Source organism: Cricetulus griseus, assembly GCF_003668045.3.
Source record: "Cricetulus griseus strain 17A/GY chromosome 1 unlocalized genomic scaffold, alternate assembly CriGri-PICRH-1.0 chr1_1, whole genome shotgun sequence".
Lineage (NCBI taxonomy): Eukaryota > Metazoa > Chordata > Mammalia > Rodentia > Cricetidae > Cricetulus > Cricetulus griseus.
The window spans coordinates 253,548,390-253,564,861 of NW_023276807.1; the positions used below are offsets into that span (position 1 = coordinate 253,548,390).

At 41.2% G+C, this 16,472-nt stretch overlaps 1 protein-coding gene across 3 annotated transcripts in view; it reads left to right on the forward strand.

The window, feature by feature from the left end:
• The window catches only part of Lmo7 (LIM domain 7), a 122,631-nt gene that overhangs the window by 77,434 nt on the left and 28,725 nt on the right, over nucleotides 1-16,472 (forward strand). For all 3 annotated transcript variants that reach the window (XM_035452608.1, XM_035452607.1, XM_035452609.1), the window contains 4 exons: nucleotides 5,284-5,401; nucleotides 7,378-7,520; nucleotides 8,693-9,239; nucleotides 10,757-11,059. In XM_035452608.1, coding sequence (XP_035308499.1) covers nucleotides 5,284-5,401; nucleotides 7,378-7,520; nucleotides 8,693-9,239; nucleotides 10,757-11,059 — 1,111 coding nt within the window. The remainder of the gene's footprint in view (nucleotides 1-5,283; nucleotides 5,402-7,377; nucleotides 7,521-8,692; nucleotides 9,240-10,756; nucleotides 11,060-16,472) is intronic.

The following is a 16,472-nucleotide window of genomic DNA, read 5'->3' on the forward strand; positions in this document are numbered from 1 at the left end:
ATGTGTCTTTGTGTTGCATGAATTTCCATTTGTGTGGTTCTGTGAAGTTTGGAATCTGGTCATGTTTTGATATAAGCTTGGTACTGACAAAATTTGCAAGAATATGTATAAGCTACCTGGTAATGTAATAACCACTGAAGCTACTGTTAGTGTCACAAGGAAATAAATGCCAATTAATGTAAATTGGCAGTCAAAGACAACGAAGACAGTTGTATTTTTCTCATAGAACTTCTCCACATGATTTTGTTAGGAGTATTAGGACATATCATCAAAGCAGGCAAAGATGAAGGGGAGACAAGTTGCTCTGGGATATTTTCTGCAGATTTCCTTTTCCACTCCAAATGACATCTAGTTCTATATAGAATACTTTTCATATTACAGCCAAGTGTGTGTGCTGTTTACATTTAGTGCTTTGTGTATGTCCTACAATACCCACAATGGCCCAGCATAACCCTCTACAGCAAATGGCTGAAATGTTAATAGTGTTGGTGTTGAGAAACCCAAATAAGTAGATAAATTTAATAAATTAAAATTCCTTCTTATGTTCTCTTATTCTACCTGATGGCAATTTCAAAATATCTCACAGATTTTAGCACTGGTTATTGTTCACAAAATCCTACAGTGTTTACTGAAATATATATGTATACATATAGTTAGATAATTAGCATATTTATATTATTTACATTGTTTTCAAAGGCAGAGATCCTTAGCTTACTGTTTTTGAACTTCTATTTGCCACCCAAGGCTGTGAGTAAATCTATATTTAGGAAAAAGTGCCTTATATTGGCTCCTTGAACTCTTTCTTCTATAGATCAGTGTTTCTGAACTGTGGGTTGTGACTTCTTTGGGATGGAATGTCATTTTCACAGAGGTCACCCAAGACCTTTGGAAAATACAGATATTATTTACATTACAGTTCAAAACAATAGCAACATTACAGCTATGAAGTAGCAATGAAAATAATTTTACAAAAAAAAAAAAAGAAAATAATTTTACAGTTGGGGGAGGGTCACCAAAACATGAGGAACTGTATTAAAGGGTTGCAGCATTAGGAAGGATGAGAACCCTGACACAGACATGAGTTTACTGAAGGTGTCAGGAGCATCACATATGACCAGAGGAGGACAAGGAAATTATATTTAGTGATTTATAAGCGATGCCTTTCTAAACTTCTTCCTGTCCTTCCCCCAATACTATTAAATTAATTGAAAAGGCAAGATTCCTGTGACACCTGCATTTTTGGGGTGCAAATACAATGCAGTTGTAAACTGGAGCTTCAGAATACAGAAATCTAACTGTAGAAGGCAGTTCTAAAAGGACGATGTGACGCACCTGTGCATTGTCCATGCTGGTCATGTCCTCGCAGTTGCCTGGATGCTTTCCTAGGTGCTTATCTCAGCTCCGTATGGCAGACAGGCCAGTGTTATCTGCATTCTGTAGACAGAGATTGCAGCTTTCCCAAGGGTGGAGGCTCTCAAGTAGGAGAACCGGACTGGGGCGCTCTACCTCATGAGGCAACTCATGGGACTGCTTGGCAGTGCTTTGCCACTTAAGGAACACCTGGGACTTTAATGTCATGCGGTTAATGCTGATAAAGAAAGAAAGACTTCATCATCTTTATGCTCTAGACGTTCTAGATTTTATCTGTGTGGTCTGGGGCGACCTTTCTAACTTGAAAGCAGTTTAGAGAGTTAGTATTTGTGAGGTTCCATACGGTCACATCTGCCTTAATAAGAACTGGTATATAGCACCAGATTTTTAAGAATCGTGCCAGCACAGCCTTACCTAGTGATCATAACTCACAGATGAGGAGCTAAAGCTCTGAGAAGAGAACTGATGTGTTTTCAGTGGGTGAAAGCTTATACTGCAGCTGGGCCTGGGGCCCTCACCTCTTGTCTCTTACTGGAGTCTATGCAGACAACTATGGCCTGTGCTCCCGCTTTAATGGGGTAATTTACATACCCCAGAAACAAACTCCGCTTGCTTACAAAAAGACTTTTCTTCTCTAGTTCATGTCCAGCTCACTTTTGTTCATGCTGTGTGCCTCGGGGCTGCTAGGCTTAGCTCAGCACTCAGACACTAGGGGGAGAGAGGCAGCCTTACCTTGGACTTGGCACACTGTATGAGAAAGTGAGCAGTAACTCTTCCCAGCCCAGGAGGAAGAGAAGCCAGGGAAGGTTCCGGACTAGGTCAAGGGATTGAAAGAGCCTAATGGAGTATAAATTAGTATTCTATTTTTGTTTTACCCTTTATGCAGCTTCCTATGTTACATGTCCAGCCTCCACTCATGCCTTGGACCTACACATTTCCTTCTCATTTCTTACTGAATATTTTTGTTTGAACTCACAAAGCCTCTTTAGTGAGTTTATATTTTCAAATTCACACCATCTAATTATGTAGTTACACCTAGTATATTATACATGTATATTACACATGTATAAGTTCATATACTTTTCTGTAATCATAATTCTATATGTAATTGATTTCCTACTAAGTCTATATAACGCTATAAAACTTTGGAGATCAGTTATGCTTTCCCACAGAGTCAATTCAGATTTTCCGGATTTGATTAACTATGCTCTAGCTAACATCATTCTTAGCACAGATACTAAGTGAGTTGTATCTGCATGCATGGTAGTATGCTAATGTTTTCTTTCCAAACAGCATATGGCTTGTGAGAGAGGTGGTATAGGTATGCTTATACATACGATATAAGATGGAGGCAAGGATTAGTATCATGAGAGTTGCTATAGCTAAAGTACTAGAGTAGATGAGAGAGAGAAGGGGTAGGTCACTTTTCACATGGAAGAGCCACAGAGACTCTGTGCATGTGTTACAACACTATTAGATCATTGATTGGAGGTGTTTATGGAACACTCACTATGTGCTAGTCTTTGTTTTAAGTCTAGTGACATATCAGCAAACAATTAGATGTGATTTCCAATAATCTAACAGGTCTCAGCAGGTAATAGGGAAGTAAGAATATCCTAGATGTCAATAAATGCTCAAGGAAGAGATGGTTGAGGTGGGATCATCCCAGAGAGACATTTGTAGGCTCTCGTAGGATGGCAAGAGAAGGAAACACTGAATAACATTTAAGTGGATGCTTGGGAGTGAAGAGAAGTCATGTGGTTGTCTAGCTGGATGAAAAGTATTATGGCAGGTTGAAGAGCAAGGGGAGAAGCAAGAGTTGTGAGCATGTGCAAGACAGCCATTTGGCAGGAGGAAAGTGAAACCAGGACAGGGTGTTAGAAATGAGTGTGGAGAGGCAGGAAGGGACCAGATGATACCAGACCATGAAGGTCTTTGAAGAATCTACTTAGAACTTTGACAGGAAGAAGCTCAAGTCAACAGTCAGGTGTGCCATGACCTAGATGAGATTTAGAAAGGTCCCTCTAGCTGCTCCACTGAGTATGTTGAGCTGGATGGTGGAAGCAGGGACATCTTTGGCATTCTTCAAGTGGGTATGATGGTGTAGATCAGTATAATGATGAGGAGGAAGTGAGAAATGGTTGTTTTCTAGAAACAGAGAGGAGAGGAATTATAGATGGAATAAGTGTTGTGAGGGAAAGAGAGGAACTGAGTGACTCCAAGCTTTTTGGTCTCAAATGTAGAAGGATGGAACTGACCTTCACTGAATTGAGGAAGACAGATGGTGAGCAGGAAACAGTGGAGTGAGCCTACTCCACTGTTTTTGAGTGGTACTTTAAAAGGCAGAGAGGCACCGGCAAAGGGCTCCTGAGTTGGAAGGGAGCATTTGAGGAAAGCCTTCTTTGATGATAATTTAAGCAGCTCTTTTGGAAATCCAGAGGAGGGCTGCCTGTGCCTTGATCTAGACTGATGGCAATCAGCATGGAAAGAAAGTGGCATTAAATAAGACAACCAACTGAAAGTAAGGAGAAGAGAGGAACAAAAGCAAACAGTGGTTCTTAAGTTTCAAATGCAGATGACTGAGGGCAGCTACCACAATTAACCCCCACAGAGGAAAAGCGGGATTGAGATTGGCTATGCCAACAATAACATCATGTTTAGTGAGGAGCAGCTTAAAAAAAAAAAACAAAAAAAAACCCCTCCTTCCCAGATAGCATTTCAGCAGGTCCCTCTATAGTTGAGGTACCTAGGGGTATATTCAAGAATAAATGCCTATTCACAAGCAATTGGAAACAAGTCAGAGGGCCATGTCCTGGGCTGGAGCCTCCAGAGTCATTTGCATGGTAATCAGAATTACCTTCCTGAACCAAGAGTGATGAAGAAAAGTGTGATGGCAGAACTGGGGAGAATGAAAAACTTAGGTGCCCAAGGATATGCTAATATAATGTAAAATATGGTTCATGTAGAATAGGAAAGAGTATTTCATCTATCCCACCTCTAAGACTCTGTCTCTTTCACTTTCTTACTGCCCTCAGTGCTGACCTGACCCCTGAATTTCTGGGAGGTCTTTCTCATCCATGCAGTCTGCAAAGGGTAGTAGTTATATCCTAATCAGTCACTAATCTAAGTGAACAAGTCTCTTTACTACCAGGAAGCAACTTACTTCCTTTGAGAGTTCGAAGCCTATTAGAGGATAATAGTTTTCTAGTTTTCACAGTGCTCACATGTAACAGTAATGTGGAAAAAAAGTTTTGAAACCCCATCCTAGCTTTATTTCCTGATTGCACATTTCCATGTATGGGGGCTACAAGTTAGGCTGTGAGCAGCGCCTTAAGGAAGGAAAGGGTATCCGAGGTGGTTCTGACAGGCTGTGGGAAGCTACGGTCTGGACTTCTAAGAGTTGGTCCAACTGCACAGTAGTACAGTAGATCTTAGAGAATCATTGTGAAGACACAGTGCATCTTTTCATGGTGTTGAACTTGAGGAGAAAATATCAGGTAGTCACTAAATTATTTAGCAAGTGCCTAGCAAAAACAGCCAAACTTTACTAGGTTATCTTTGAGGGAACATAGACAAATTCAGATAGGTGATGTTAGTGACAGATGTTCTGGAGTTGACCACTCTAAATACAAGCACTGCATTATTATTTTTAGACCTCTTCAAGGTTACCTTGAGCATTTTGTGGAAAAAAAAAAAAAGCATCTCACACCTGAGTTGAAAGCCAGGCTCTGGTTTCTGTGCTTTGGAAAAACACCATTTATCTGTGTCGTGCTATTTCAGGGACACTATCGCCAAAGCATCTGGGTAGGGCAGTAGATATTTAGGTGGAATTTCTAAATAGAAGCCCAGTCTTTATGTGAACCCTCAGGCTATCCACAAGAACCTTGGTGATCGTAGATGTTTTTGCGACAGGAGCAAGTCCATGAGCGATGTCAGCGCAGAGGATATTCAGAACCTGCGACAGGTGCGGTATGAGGAGATGCAGAAAATAAAATCCCAACTGAAGGAACAAGATCAGAAATGGCAGGATGTGAGTATTCTAGAACTGGGAGGGGGTGGGGACATGGTACACTCTTTGCCCCTCTTATGGATGCCAATGAACTTGAGTGACGATTTTCCTTAGTGTTTTAGCTTTCAGTACTATAGAAAATGTGCCCAAAGTACTGTTGTATACCTTGAAGGCCATTGTCAAAATGGAGAAGTGTGCTTATCTTCTAAGAGACGGGAGTTCTCAAGGTGTGGGAGGGTCCACCTGGCAGGTTAGTAAACTCGCTTGCTTGGGAGAGTGGGGTATGACTACTAATTATGCCTCTCCTAGCAAAACAGCATTGATCAAGATTGAGATTGAATAGGAGCAGGATCTAGCTCAGATGTTGGCATCAGTGGGGAGAGATGTAGAGTTCTCAAAGTTACTTGGAGATGGGGATGAACTACACATCAGTATTATTTTGATTGAAGTCAGTGCCGAATGTGATTCCAAATGAACTGTTTTCAGAGAGCTGGCATACCCAAGGGCTTATGTGGACATGGACTTTACCTTTATCTTGAATCTTAAAGAAGAAAGTATGATATAATAATATAGTAATTATTATAAGCTGTAGGAATGTAAGGGACTGTAATAGACAAATGGCACTCCCAAGCCCAAAGAAGTTTGGAGCACAGGTTCATGGTAAGAGACACATGAACAAAAGCGTTGGAGAAAGTCAACCTCGATGTCCAAAGACACTACATTGCTAAACTTTAGTGTCCTCTTGATGGAACTTGATTGATCAAGAAACAGCATGCAGGGCTCAGCATGTGACTCTGTGTTAGAACCCTTGCCTCATGCCTGGGATGTTTTAACTGCAGCCCCAATCCCTACAAACCAGGGAAGAATTAAGTATTACATTGCTAAAACACACAGTGAGTTTTTTTTTTTTTATTTTTTTGGATAAGAAAATAATTATCAAGGTAGGGTACCCATTAGGTGAGAGCAGATGAATATTTGGGTGACTTTATTTCTTTTGGGGAAAATAGTTCACATTGCTTTCAGGGAGTTTGAAAAGCAGGATTGGCCCTATGTGTCCCTGAAGTTTAGGAGCCAAACTTGCTTTCCAAGCCCTGGGGGTGAGGTCTGGTTTGTTCTGAGACCTTCAGTATACTTCCCTTTGTAATAGGATTTCTCTTGGAATTCTTAGTATGATATTTCTCTGATTTGGAAATGGAGAAATATTTGTAGCATTCAAAATGCTTCAATCCCCAGGTGTCCCAACTGGCTTATGCAACCAGGGATACCTGCATTAGGTAAGACTGTCCAGGCTGATGTAGAACACGTTTCTGGCGATGTGGGAAACAAGTATGGGCTTGTACCTACATGATGGTCCCTGTTCTCTCCCAGGAGGACTATGTTCTCTGAAATCATGGGCAGTCCAGTGTGGTTTGTGATCTCCCCTTCTGTAGGTAGAACTGGCTTTTTCTTCTGGGACCCTTGTTCTCAGTAGACCTACTCCACTAGACAGTAACCTTTATACATAGTCTATGTTGTTGAGGGGAACAACATCTAGGGCATCTGTATTTCTGGGGATTGAACTAGATATTAATAAGATAGACCATTTACTTGAACTGGACTGTCACTGGAACATTTCTGTCCCTCTCATCATAGTAAGCATACGAATCAGGGGTTTAGAGTGCTATGAAATTGAGTTTGAGATATTTCCCCATCAATCTGATCTAGTGCCTAATTGCAAGCATTAGTGTTCTTTGAGAAATGGACATTGATGTGATGATTTCTTGGATAACAAAAGTGGGATCTATCTTCTTATTAGGTCAGGGTTCTCTGGCAGGCACATGAGATAAAGGCTTGGTACAGAAACACAGGCTATAAAAAGCAAAATTAGGCCACCTTGGCACAAGTGGGAGCGAGTGCTTTCAGCTTTGTAACAGGATATTCCAGCATGCGCTCACCCACTGCAAGGAAAGGGTGTGTAGAAATTCAGGTATGACCGGGCTGATGTGATTTCTTGTCAGGACCTTGCAAAATGGAAAAGTAGGCGGAAGAGTTACACATCAGATCTGCAGAAGAAGAAGGAGGAGAGAGAGGAGATTGAAAAGCAGGCCCTGGAGAAGTCTGACCGGAGCTCCAAGACATTTAGAGAAATGCTGCAGGACAGGTAAAGGGCTGGACGCCCCTTGTGTTTGGAGACCCTGCATAGGGTGGGATATGTGGTCACCAATTTTAAACTGTAAACACATATGTACCGAAGCAGCCAGGGCTTTGTTCTGACGCACTGAAACAATATTGCTGAACTGGTGATCTGGGTTGACAAAAGAAACTACTACTTAGCCTTGGGGAGCAGTGTTCTTTCTTTGTCTCACTCTGTGTGCTCTTCTGTAGAAGGAGGAGTTATTCACTATATTTGATATATAAAAAAAAACACTGGTTTTTCTCACTCTTAAAGTGAGTTTAAGCATAGGGCAGTGAAATAAAGCCAACTTTTACTTTTAAATGAATTTTATGAACTATAAGAGATCTTTGTTAAATTTAAGTGGTAGAGTATAACTTATATTTAAAGGAAGTCTATGTAAGTGTGGATGTGTGGATTTATTCTTTGAGTTGAAATAACAGGATAAAAGTGAAATTTAAACTTTCATATGAGTACTTTAACTGTGTGGACCTGGAGAAGATAGGTAGATCAGAGAGAAAGCAAATATGCTTTAAAAATAAAGTTACAAAGGAAATATGCTGGCAGGTGAAATTAAACAAAGCTCCATTGTGTCCCAAATGCCAATGCTCAGGAGTTTCATTCACTGAAATACAGAGTTAGCCAGGGAGGTAGGGCTCCCCACTAACTGCAAGATGAAGCTGTTTTACCAGCTCTGTAAGTATGATAATAACCTTGAGTCTATTATAATTGCCCATGGGGAATCTGTCAGGCTCCATGAACTGACTGGCTCTCTATAAAAGCCCGATTCTCTTGTGCTATTATTTTTACCAATACATTGTAAATTTTATATAGCAAAATTTGGCAGATTTTTTATTGGTGGCCAGCCATTTAAAGCATTTTGATCTTGGAAGACAAACATTTGTGCCTAAAAACCTGGAAATAATCCCGTGTTAGAGCTCTCTTATTTTGTTGTTAGTTTATGGTTAAAAATATCCATTTGAGAACTTCTTTAATTAAAAAAAAGAAGGCCGGGTCAGTATCTTAGCGGATGCAGAAAGGCGTTATTATTGTGCTGATTATTGTGTTGAGTGAGTAACCACTTACATATTAGTTATTGTCTTACCCCATCTGGAGTCACATGCATAATTCTGTGTAATGGCACATTTTTCTTTGCTAAGGGAATCTCGAAATCAGAATTCTACAAGGAGGATGTATTCCTCCGATGATGCCCTGGACGATGACGTGCTCCTCCCTACAGTGACTCTGTCAGAAACCAGCTACCGGAGCGAGACAATGGAAGACAAGGCAACAGCTTATTCCACCGAGACGCCCAAAGAAGATTGCACAACTTTTTCAAATAGTCAGGACAGTGTAGCAGCTGAAGTTCAGTTTCCATCTCATATTCCTGAAGAGCAGCGGCCGGCCCCCGTGGCTGCTGTGGAACCACAACAGGCCCCCTCGTCTGCTGTGGAAGCGCAGCCCCAGGCCCCCTTGTCTGCTACAGAACCGCCGCAGGTGTCGGTGTCTTTATCTTCGGTAGCACAGCGTCCAGTCTCGCTCTCTTTTCAGCAGTCGCTGAGTACAAGAGGAGAGTCGACTCGGATTTCAGCTTCTCTCCCTAGAAGTTACCAGAGATCCGATACAGCCAGGTTAACATCTGTGGTCACAGCGAGACCTTTTGGCACGCAGTCAAGGGGAATCTCATCACTGCCCAGATCCTACACGGTAAAAATGCCCCACGTTCATCCAGTCTGTTCCCAAGAGCAATGAGTTGGGGGGAACTTGAGCAGAAGCCATGAGAGTGGGAAGATACTAGATGTGCAAAATGTAGATACCATATACAAACAACTCCTGTGACAATTTAGATCTAATAAAAACAGGGGTGATAAACTTTACAGGAGACAGAAAAGTCATTTGTTTTCTTGCCTTATTTTTGCCTGTATCTCTTCTGAACTTTTAGGTCGAACATTATGAAATTGCCAGCAGTCAGCTCTTTTTTTTTTTTTTTTTTTTTTTTTTTTTAAATCTATGATATGGCAGGTTTTTAAGCCTCACCTTAACTGTTCTTAGGGTTGTATATGTGAGGTCTTCTATCCTTGCTTTCTACCTTAGAACTTGATGCTTGAGTATACTTTTGTTGAAATATATACGTTTGTATCTCTAATGAGATTCAGCACACGTGGGGCATGTTAGACTGAATTATGTAAATGAAGATGTGGTCTGGATATTTAATGTTTATGCTTCTGCCAGTTCTGCCCACCTAGCCCTTAAGATCTTAAGATCTGGACCTTTAGATGAGAATTAGGGCTTAAGAAATTAGTGTTCAAGCCGAAGGAAGCCTATCTAAGTCTGCCAGAAGATCCCTGACCATCCTAGTAAGGAAAATTTAGACCTATTTGACAACATAAAATTAAACTTGTATAGCAAGTGCTATTAACATGGGGCACTTTGAGTCACAGTTATTATTTAAACTGCATTGTAGGAAGCAGTTGACAATTCTAAGATGTGAAGTATTTTTGTAACTTGATAAGGGAATGATAAACACTAGAAATGGACATAGCAAATGAGATGGCCAGTTCAATGGAAAGGAATGTAATGAAAGTATAAAGAGATATGTTTAGCCTTGTTAGCCTGAGAATTGGGTAAACAACTGTTCACCCATCTGACTGACAAATATTTTCAGTGCTGAAACTGTTTATTGTTGAGGGGGTGTCCTTCTGCCCATGAGTACAGGGCTGCTGTTTTCTCTGTAGAAGCGAGAGACAGATCCCACAGATATAAAACCTTTGATGCAGTGAGTTTTTGCAACATCTGGGCTCTAAAGTAAAAGCTCCGTTTATAAAGGGATGCTGGAATTGGTTGTAGTGTTTCTCGGGAGTGCTGAGTAGCTTTTAAGAAATTTAATTATATATCAAATGAACAAATGATTGATATATACACTGTGGGGTTTCCAGTGATTGAAAGACCTAGTTTGGAGTTGTGTGTGTCTGTTGTCCTGGAGTGATACGAACAAACAAAACAAGTGTTAGAAAACCATAAATAATAATGGTATTAGAACAAGGGTTTCTATGCTGGTGCATATTTGGTAGTGTGAAGGAATGCATTCCAAACTTTTGACAATAGTTACTTTTCTGTGACAAGTATATGCTACTTTAGTGCCTTTCAAATATTAATAAGTCTGTTTTTAAAACTGGACCTAAGGTTGGCAGAATATTGGGTTTAAAATGATGTTTCCTATGTAGATGGATGATGGCTGGAAGTACAACGGAGATATTGAAATTGTCAAGAGACCTCCACAGAATCTGGTCAAAGCTACTGCCCCAAAGCTTGACTCCACCCAGTTTGTTCTGGGCTCATCCAGTGAAAAAGAGGCGACCACAGGAGAAGATGTGGCAAGCATGTCCTCTCCCACACCCTCCTCTTCCCTCTCCCAAGACCAGGCAGCCACCTCAAAAGCCACACTCTCTCCAATGTCTGGCCTGGATTCAGTGTCTGACTCTGGAGAAGGGAGAAGCTCACCACAGAGGGAGGTTTCAAGGTCCCAGGTAAGTTTCTGAGGGTTCTTAATCATCAGGCTCAGATACTTAATGATTTCAATCTGGAAACCGTTGTTCTAGCCCCTAGCTTTTACAGTAGAGGCTGCTATTTATATCATGCAAAAGTATATTGTTGTATTTTTAACAGCTTGTGGAGGAAGTAGGTCTTTCCCACTCTTAGTTTGTAGCTCTCAGACATCCTTCATGGGCGGTGTCTCTGGAGACTTGGTATACCAGTCTCCTGGAAAGTTTGCCTGTAGTTTTTATTATTCCATGGCTCTCTAGTTCCTGCTGCAGATCTAATATATGTGTGGGTAAGCAAAAGCCCGTCTCCATGGAAATTAACCAGCTGCAGAAGGAAACTGTCCATTTAGTGGATGCTTGTCTCTAGGGACACAGCATTTTGTTATCTCTTAATCTTCTTGTGGCTTTTCATACCCATTTGGACTTGTGAAAGGCCACATTTGCTGTCATTCCTTGTCTCTTAGTGGGAACAATGAGGTGTAGTTGCAGTTTGAAAACAGTGATTCTGATCATTTGGACTCCAAATAAAATACTCCAGCAGATTTAAAATGAATGGGAGTGTTTGCTATTTTTCCCTTTTAAAACCCTAACAGATGGCTTTCAAGAGAATTATTAGGTGACATGTTTTCTTTCAGTCTACATGTAAAAGCCACTAAAAGTCTTTGTCAAACTAACAAAGCTTCTTTAAAATAACCGAAAGCCAACAGCACTCTGGTTAAGCAACTTGCTAGTGTATAAGCCCCTTCTCATGGAAGCATTTTTGGTCTTTGACTTGGTCTATGATTCCCTGTGTCTTACTGGTGCATAGTTGTTTTCCAAAGCAAAAGATAAAATCTGCCTCTTGAATATGTGGATAAAATAGATTTATGTGAAATAGTTTGGCATAGCATATTTTCTTTTAATATTTTTTAATTGTTATAAGAAAAATTTAAAAAATTTCAACCCTCCCTTCCAGGCTGTAAGACTCTCTTTGTACCTGAGAAATATGAGAAACACAAGAAAAATTCCTTGAGAAATATATCATTTAGAAATAACCAGTGTTAGTACTTAGGTAACTTTAAGTTTTGTATTTATTTGGTGGTGGTGTTTTCTAGTTCTTGTTTGTTTTAGAAGGGTTTTCCTATACCTACTTACATTCTTTTCAACTTGTAAAAATCATCAGTTATAAATTACTGATACATTTTATAAGAATTAGAAATATATGGTTAGCATTATGGGTCTCAGTGGATGAGAGCAGTTCCTCTTACTATACGTGGGCAATGTAAGTTATCCATAGGTGGATATTAAAAGCAGCGGCAAGGTGTCTTCTCCTCTGTGGATTTGGATATTGACTTCCCTCTTTCAAAGAGCAAACTCAACAAAACAGCTTGATGAATGTGCTGCCAGCTAGATGATGGGACCTCCTTCACGGTGGCAGCTGGCAAACTGCATCCGTGGATTAAGAAAAAGAGGCCATGTGTGGAGCGTGGGTGTGTCCTATACTCCAGCAATTTCCAGCAGCCCGAATTAGCCTGGCCGTGTTTCAGGTTTCATCATAGTGGATTTATGCTGTTTCCATCAAGTTTGAAGTGTCATTCTACTAAGGAAGATTTGGCTTCATTTAACCATTAGAGCTGGTGGAATTCTTGAGCACCGTTGTATTTTACATGGTGACTGCCTGTTTCTGTTTGGACTATCCATTTCTATTCTACCAGAAAAGTAATTTATTGAACTGACTGACTCCAGAGAGGCTGTGAATGTGCAAAACAGTTGATGAGTGAGATTTTATACAGGGTCCTGTATATCACCCTTTCAATTCCTGCTCCAGCTCTGTAACTCTAGATAGTTATACAAAACAAAGTGACTGAACATTTAGATGCTTTGGTAGCTTTGCAAAAGGATGCTCTTCTGATCTTTTTCTTTGTTTCCCCATGCTTTGGCCTTGCATTTCTGCTTTCAGGATCTCCCAGACCGTTACCCTTTTCATATCGTATTGTAACTCAGGTCAATTTTCTGTCAATGTAAACGGTTAGGAGTAGCCTCAAGTGTTTGTTCTACACAGGGCGCAGTAATTTCTGTGCTTTCTAGAGTCTCCTGAAGCACTTGGTTCGACACTCTGTGGAGTGCCAATGTTCCTCATGAATGAGTTCAGACTCCCTTTGTCTTATCTCAATATGAACTGATGTTCAATGAGGACATGGGCTAGACAAACTTCACAGGGTACTGTATGAGCAAACCCTCACCACAGGCCTGGGATGCCATCACCACCATCTTCATTCTTACACACAGGTAACTGAAAGCATAGATGATCTCACTACTTTTACAAGACCATCCAGGACACTAGTGGTGGAGACAGGATCCAAACTCAGGAATTCTTACTCAGTATTGCCTACCTCTTACTACATCAAGGGAAAGAAAGGTACCTGAGCTTCCAAAGAAAGCCAGTTTTGTTTGGGCACATCACACACATTAAGTTATTATTATTCTTCCATTTGAAGATGTTCCCTCTGTTTATCTCTGTGTAATACCTTTCAAGTCCTTCAAAGCCAGGCAAAACTGCTTCTTTCATGATCCACATAGTTTGTCCTCGTGGTTGGAATTGAACCGACCCTTGAAAGTTTCACTCGCCAACTTCTTCCTTGTTGCAAATATCCATGTCTTCCTCCTTCCTCCTCTTTGTACTTGTTAGCCCACATTCAGTTGTCAAGTAATGCTGGCTTGCCCTCCATCAGTGCTGGCTTGAGCTACATTCAAGGCCTTGGTTACCATACCCTAAAGTATGAACTTGATCTAGGTGGCAATATCAAATTCTTTTTGGTTCTTGAGTGAGAGAGCTTATGAAATGAGGGGTTCTTTTGGAAGGCAAGCTCTGTGACGTTCTGTAGCAGTATTTTAAGGAAGGAAGTATGCAGGCAGAGAATGGGTAGGAGTTCATCACAGAACTGTGCTTTGCATCCTAAAGCAGGGAAAGCACAGTGAAGGAAAGAAGTTAATGACTGTATCCACCTCTGCCCATGCAATTTCCTGTTTCTCTCATTGCTGGTAGTCTCCCACTGCCTTTCTTCCCCTCCCTCTTGTCTTGGGGATTTTGCCATTTTCCCTGCCTCCCTGGTCAGTCCAGGTTGCTGGGAGATCAGAGGGAAGGGAAAGAGATTTCAGTGAGGGTCCTTCCTCATGCCTCAGCTGCCTTGCCTTGAAGATATGGTTTCCAAGATTTCCCCTCCATGCCTGCTTTACTTGCAAGTTTCTGTTTTCTGTTCAGAACTGCCTTCTTGCTGATACCACACAAATCTCTGCCCTAGCCTTTTAAAGCAACTCCCAGAAAGTGGATAATAGCACATTTGAATGGAGGAAGCTTTTTTTTTTTCTTTTGGTTTTTCGAGACAGGGTTTCTCTGTGTAGCTTTGGAGCCTATCCTGAAACTCGATCTGGAGACCAGGCTGGCCTCAAACTCACAGAGATCTGCCTGCCTCTGCCTCCCGAGTGCTGGGATTAAAGGTGTGCACCACCAACGCCCAGCCTGGAGGAAGCTTTTTACACGGTTTCGATTCTGTTCATGAATTGAATATGGCTTAGCTGTAGGGCATTTGCCCACTATGAGGTTCTAAGTTCAATTCCCCTCCAGTGCTGATGAAGAACCACTTTAAATAGCAGGGCTAGCTTAATTAGCCTGCTATTAAATAGCTAATTCTAGTTTAATTCCATTCCTTTCATGTTACACCTCTGACGAGAGCCAGCTTACTGTGAAGTTGGGAAGCAAGACCATCTTCCCCCTATTACCCCAGGACCTGAATGTGACTGTGTCCTCCTGGCTTGCAAACTAAGTTTATGCAAGTTAAAATATGATATTTTAAAAAAAGATTTAGTTATTATGTATACAACTTTATGTCTGCATATATTCCTGCGCACCAGAAGAGGGCACCAGATCTCATTACAGATGGTTGTAAGCCACCATGTGGGTGCTTGGAATTGAACTCAGAACCTCTGGAAGAGTAGCCAGGGCTCTTAACCTTGGAGCCAACTCTCCAGCCTACAATATGATTTTATTTAATTCATCTGGAAAGTGCTTGATCAGCATTCATACCATGTTTAATGTTGTTTCTATGGGAAACAAAGTAAGTGTGGAGCACTAGCCATGGGTATTGGCACCTTTTAAATGTTTCCTTTAGTCTTCTCCGTAACCTTGAAAGTAGGTGCTATTGTCTCCAGTGTTACTAGTGACATACTTGAGAGTTCAGTTATGTGTCTTGCCCTAGGCTGGTGAAGTACATAACCCCCATTCCATTTTCTCATGCCCTAACCAATAATCATGATCAATTCTTCCTCCTCCATATGGCATGCTCAAAGTTGAGGATTGCCTTATATAACTAAAACATTGGTATTGACTTTTTTTTTAAAAAAAATATTTGTGTGTCTGTGTCTGTCCATCTCTCTGTGCGCATGCCACATCTGTGCCAGTGTCCACAGAGGCCAGAAGAGGGTGTTGGATCCACTAGATCTGAGTTACAGGTGGTTATAAGATACCTGATATGGTTGCTGGGGATGGAAGTTTGGTCCCCTACAACAGCAAGCTCACTCTTTCCCACTGAACCGTCTCAGCCTCAGCCACTGCTGACTTATTTTTAACCTCACTGTGTTTTTAGAATTTAAATTTTATAACCAATAGATACAAAAGACCTGTATCGATAAATTTATCACAAACTGGACTCAAGTCTCAATTCTCTTACCTTGGCCTCCCAGGAATTTGGATTACAGATATCACTCCCATGCTTGGCAATGAAAGTATTCTTAGAGGAAAGGTGGTATATATTTATAGAAAGTCACCTGAGCTGAACTTATTTCAGAAATGTAGAATTTGAATTCTACCAAGCAGGCACTAGGGAGCTACTGGCAATGTAAATGTGGGTGTGGTGTAATCAGCGTGTTCTATACTTAGAGTTCTGGCAGCTGTGAGGAAGGAGGGCTGGAGAGGCAGGAGAGAGGTCAAATATGCCTCTGAACTATGACAGGGACTTGTAGAAGTTGGAGAAGATGGGTTCCTTCAAGGTCATAGTCTGTGAGCTTGGGAGCACATTCTTAAAAGTGTATGTAGGGCAACAGGGGAAGAGAACAGAGGGAGGCATTGCTAAGTCTCCCAGCTAGTTGGGTAGTGATGCATGTAACCAAGATGTGAAAAGCCAGGAGGAAGCAGAGTATGTCTGGGAGGAAGATGTTTTAATTGTGGAACTGTTGGACCTAGTAGTTGAGGGTATGTTGATGAGTGCAAGTTACTGAGGAAGGCAGATGGTCAGAAAGATTGGAATGACTGGGGATCTACAAGATGAAATAGAAAAGAAAGGCCACATTGACAAAACTAAGAGGTGACTGGAGAGACTGAGGGGAACGGGCAAAGTAGAGTGGGATAATAGGTCCTGGGAAC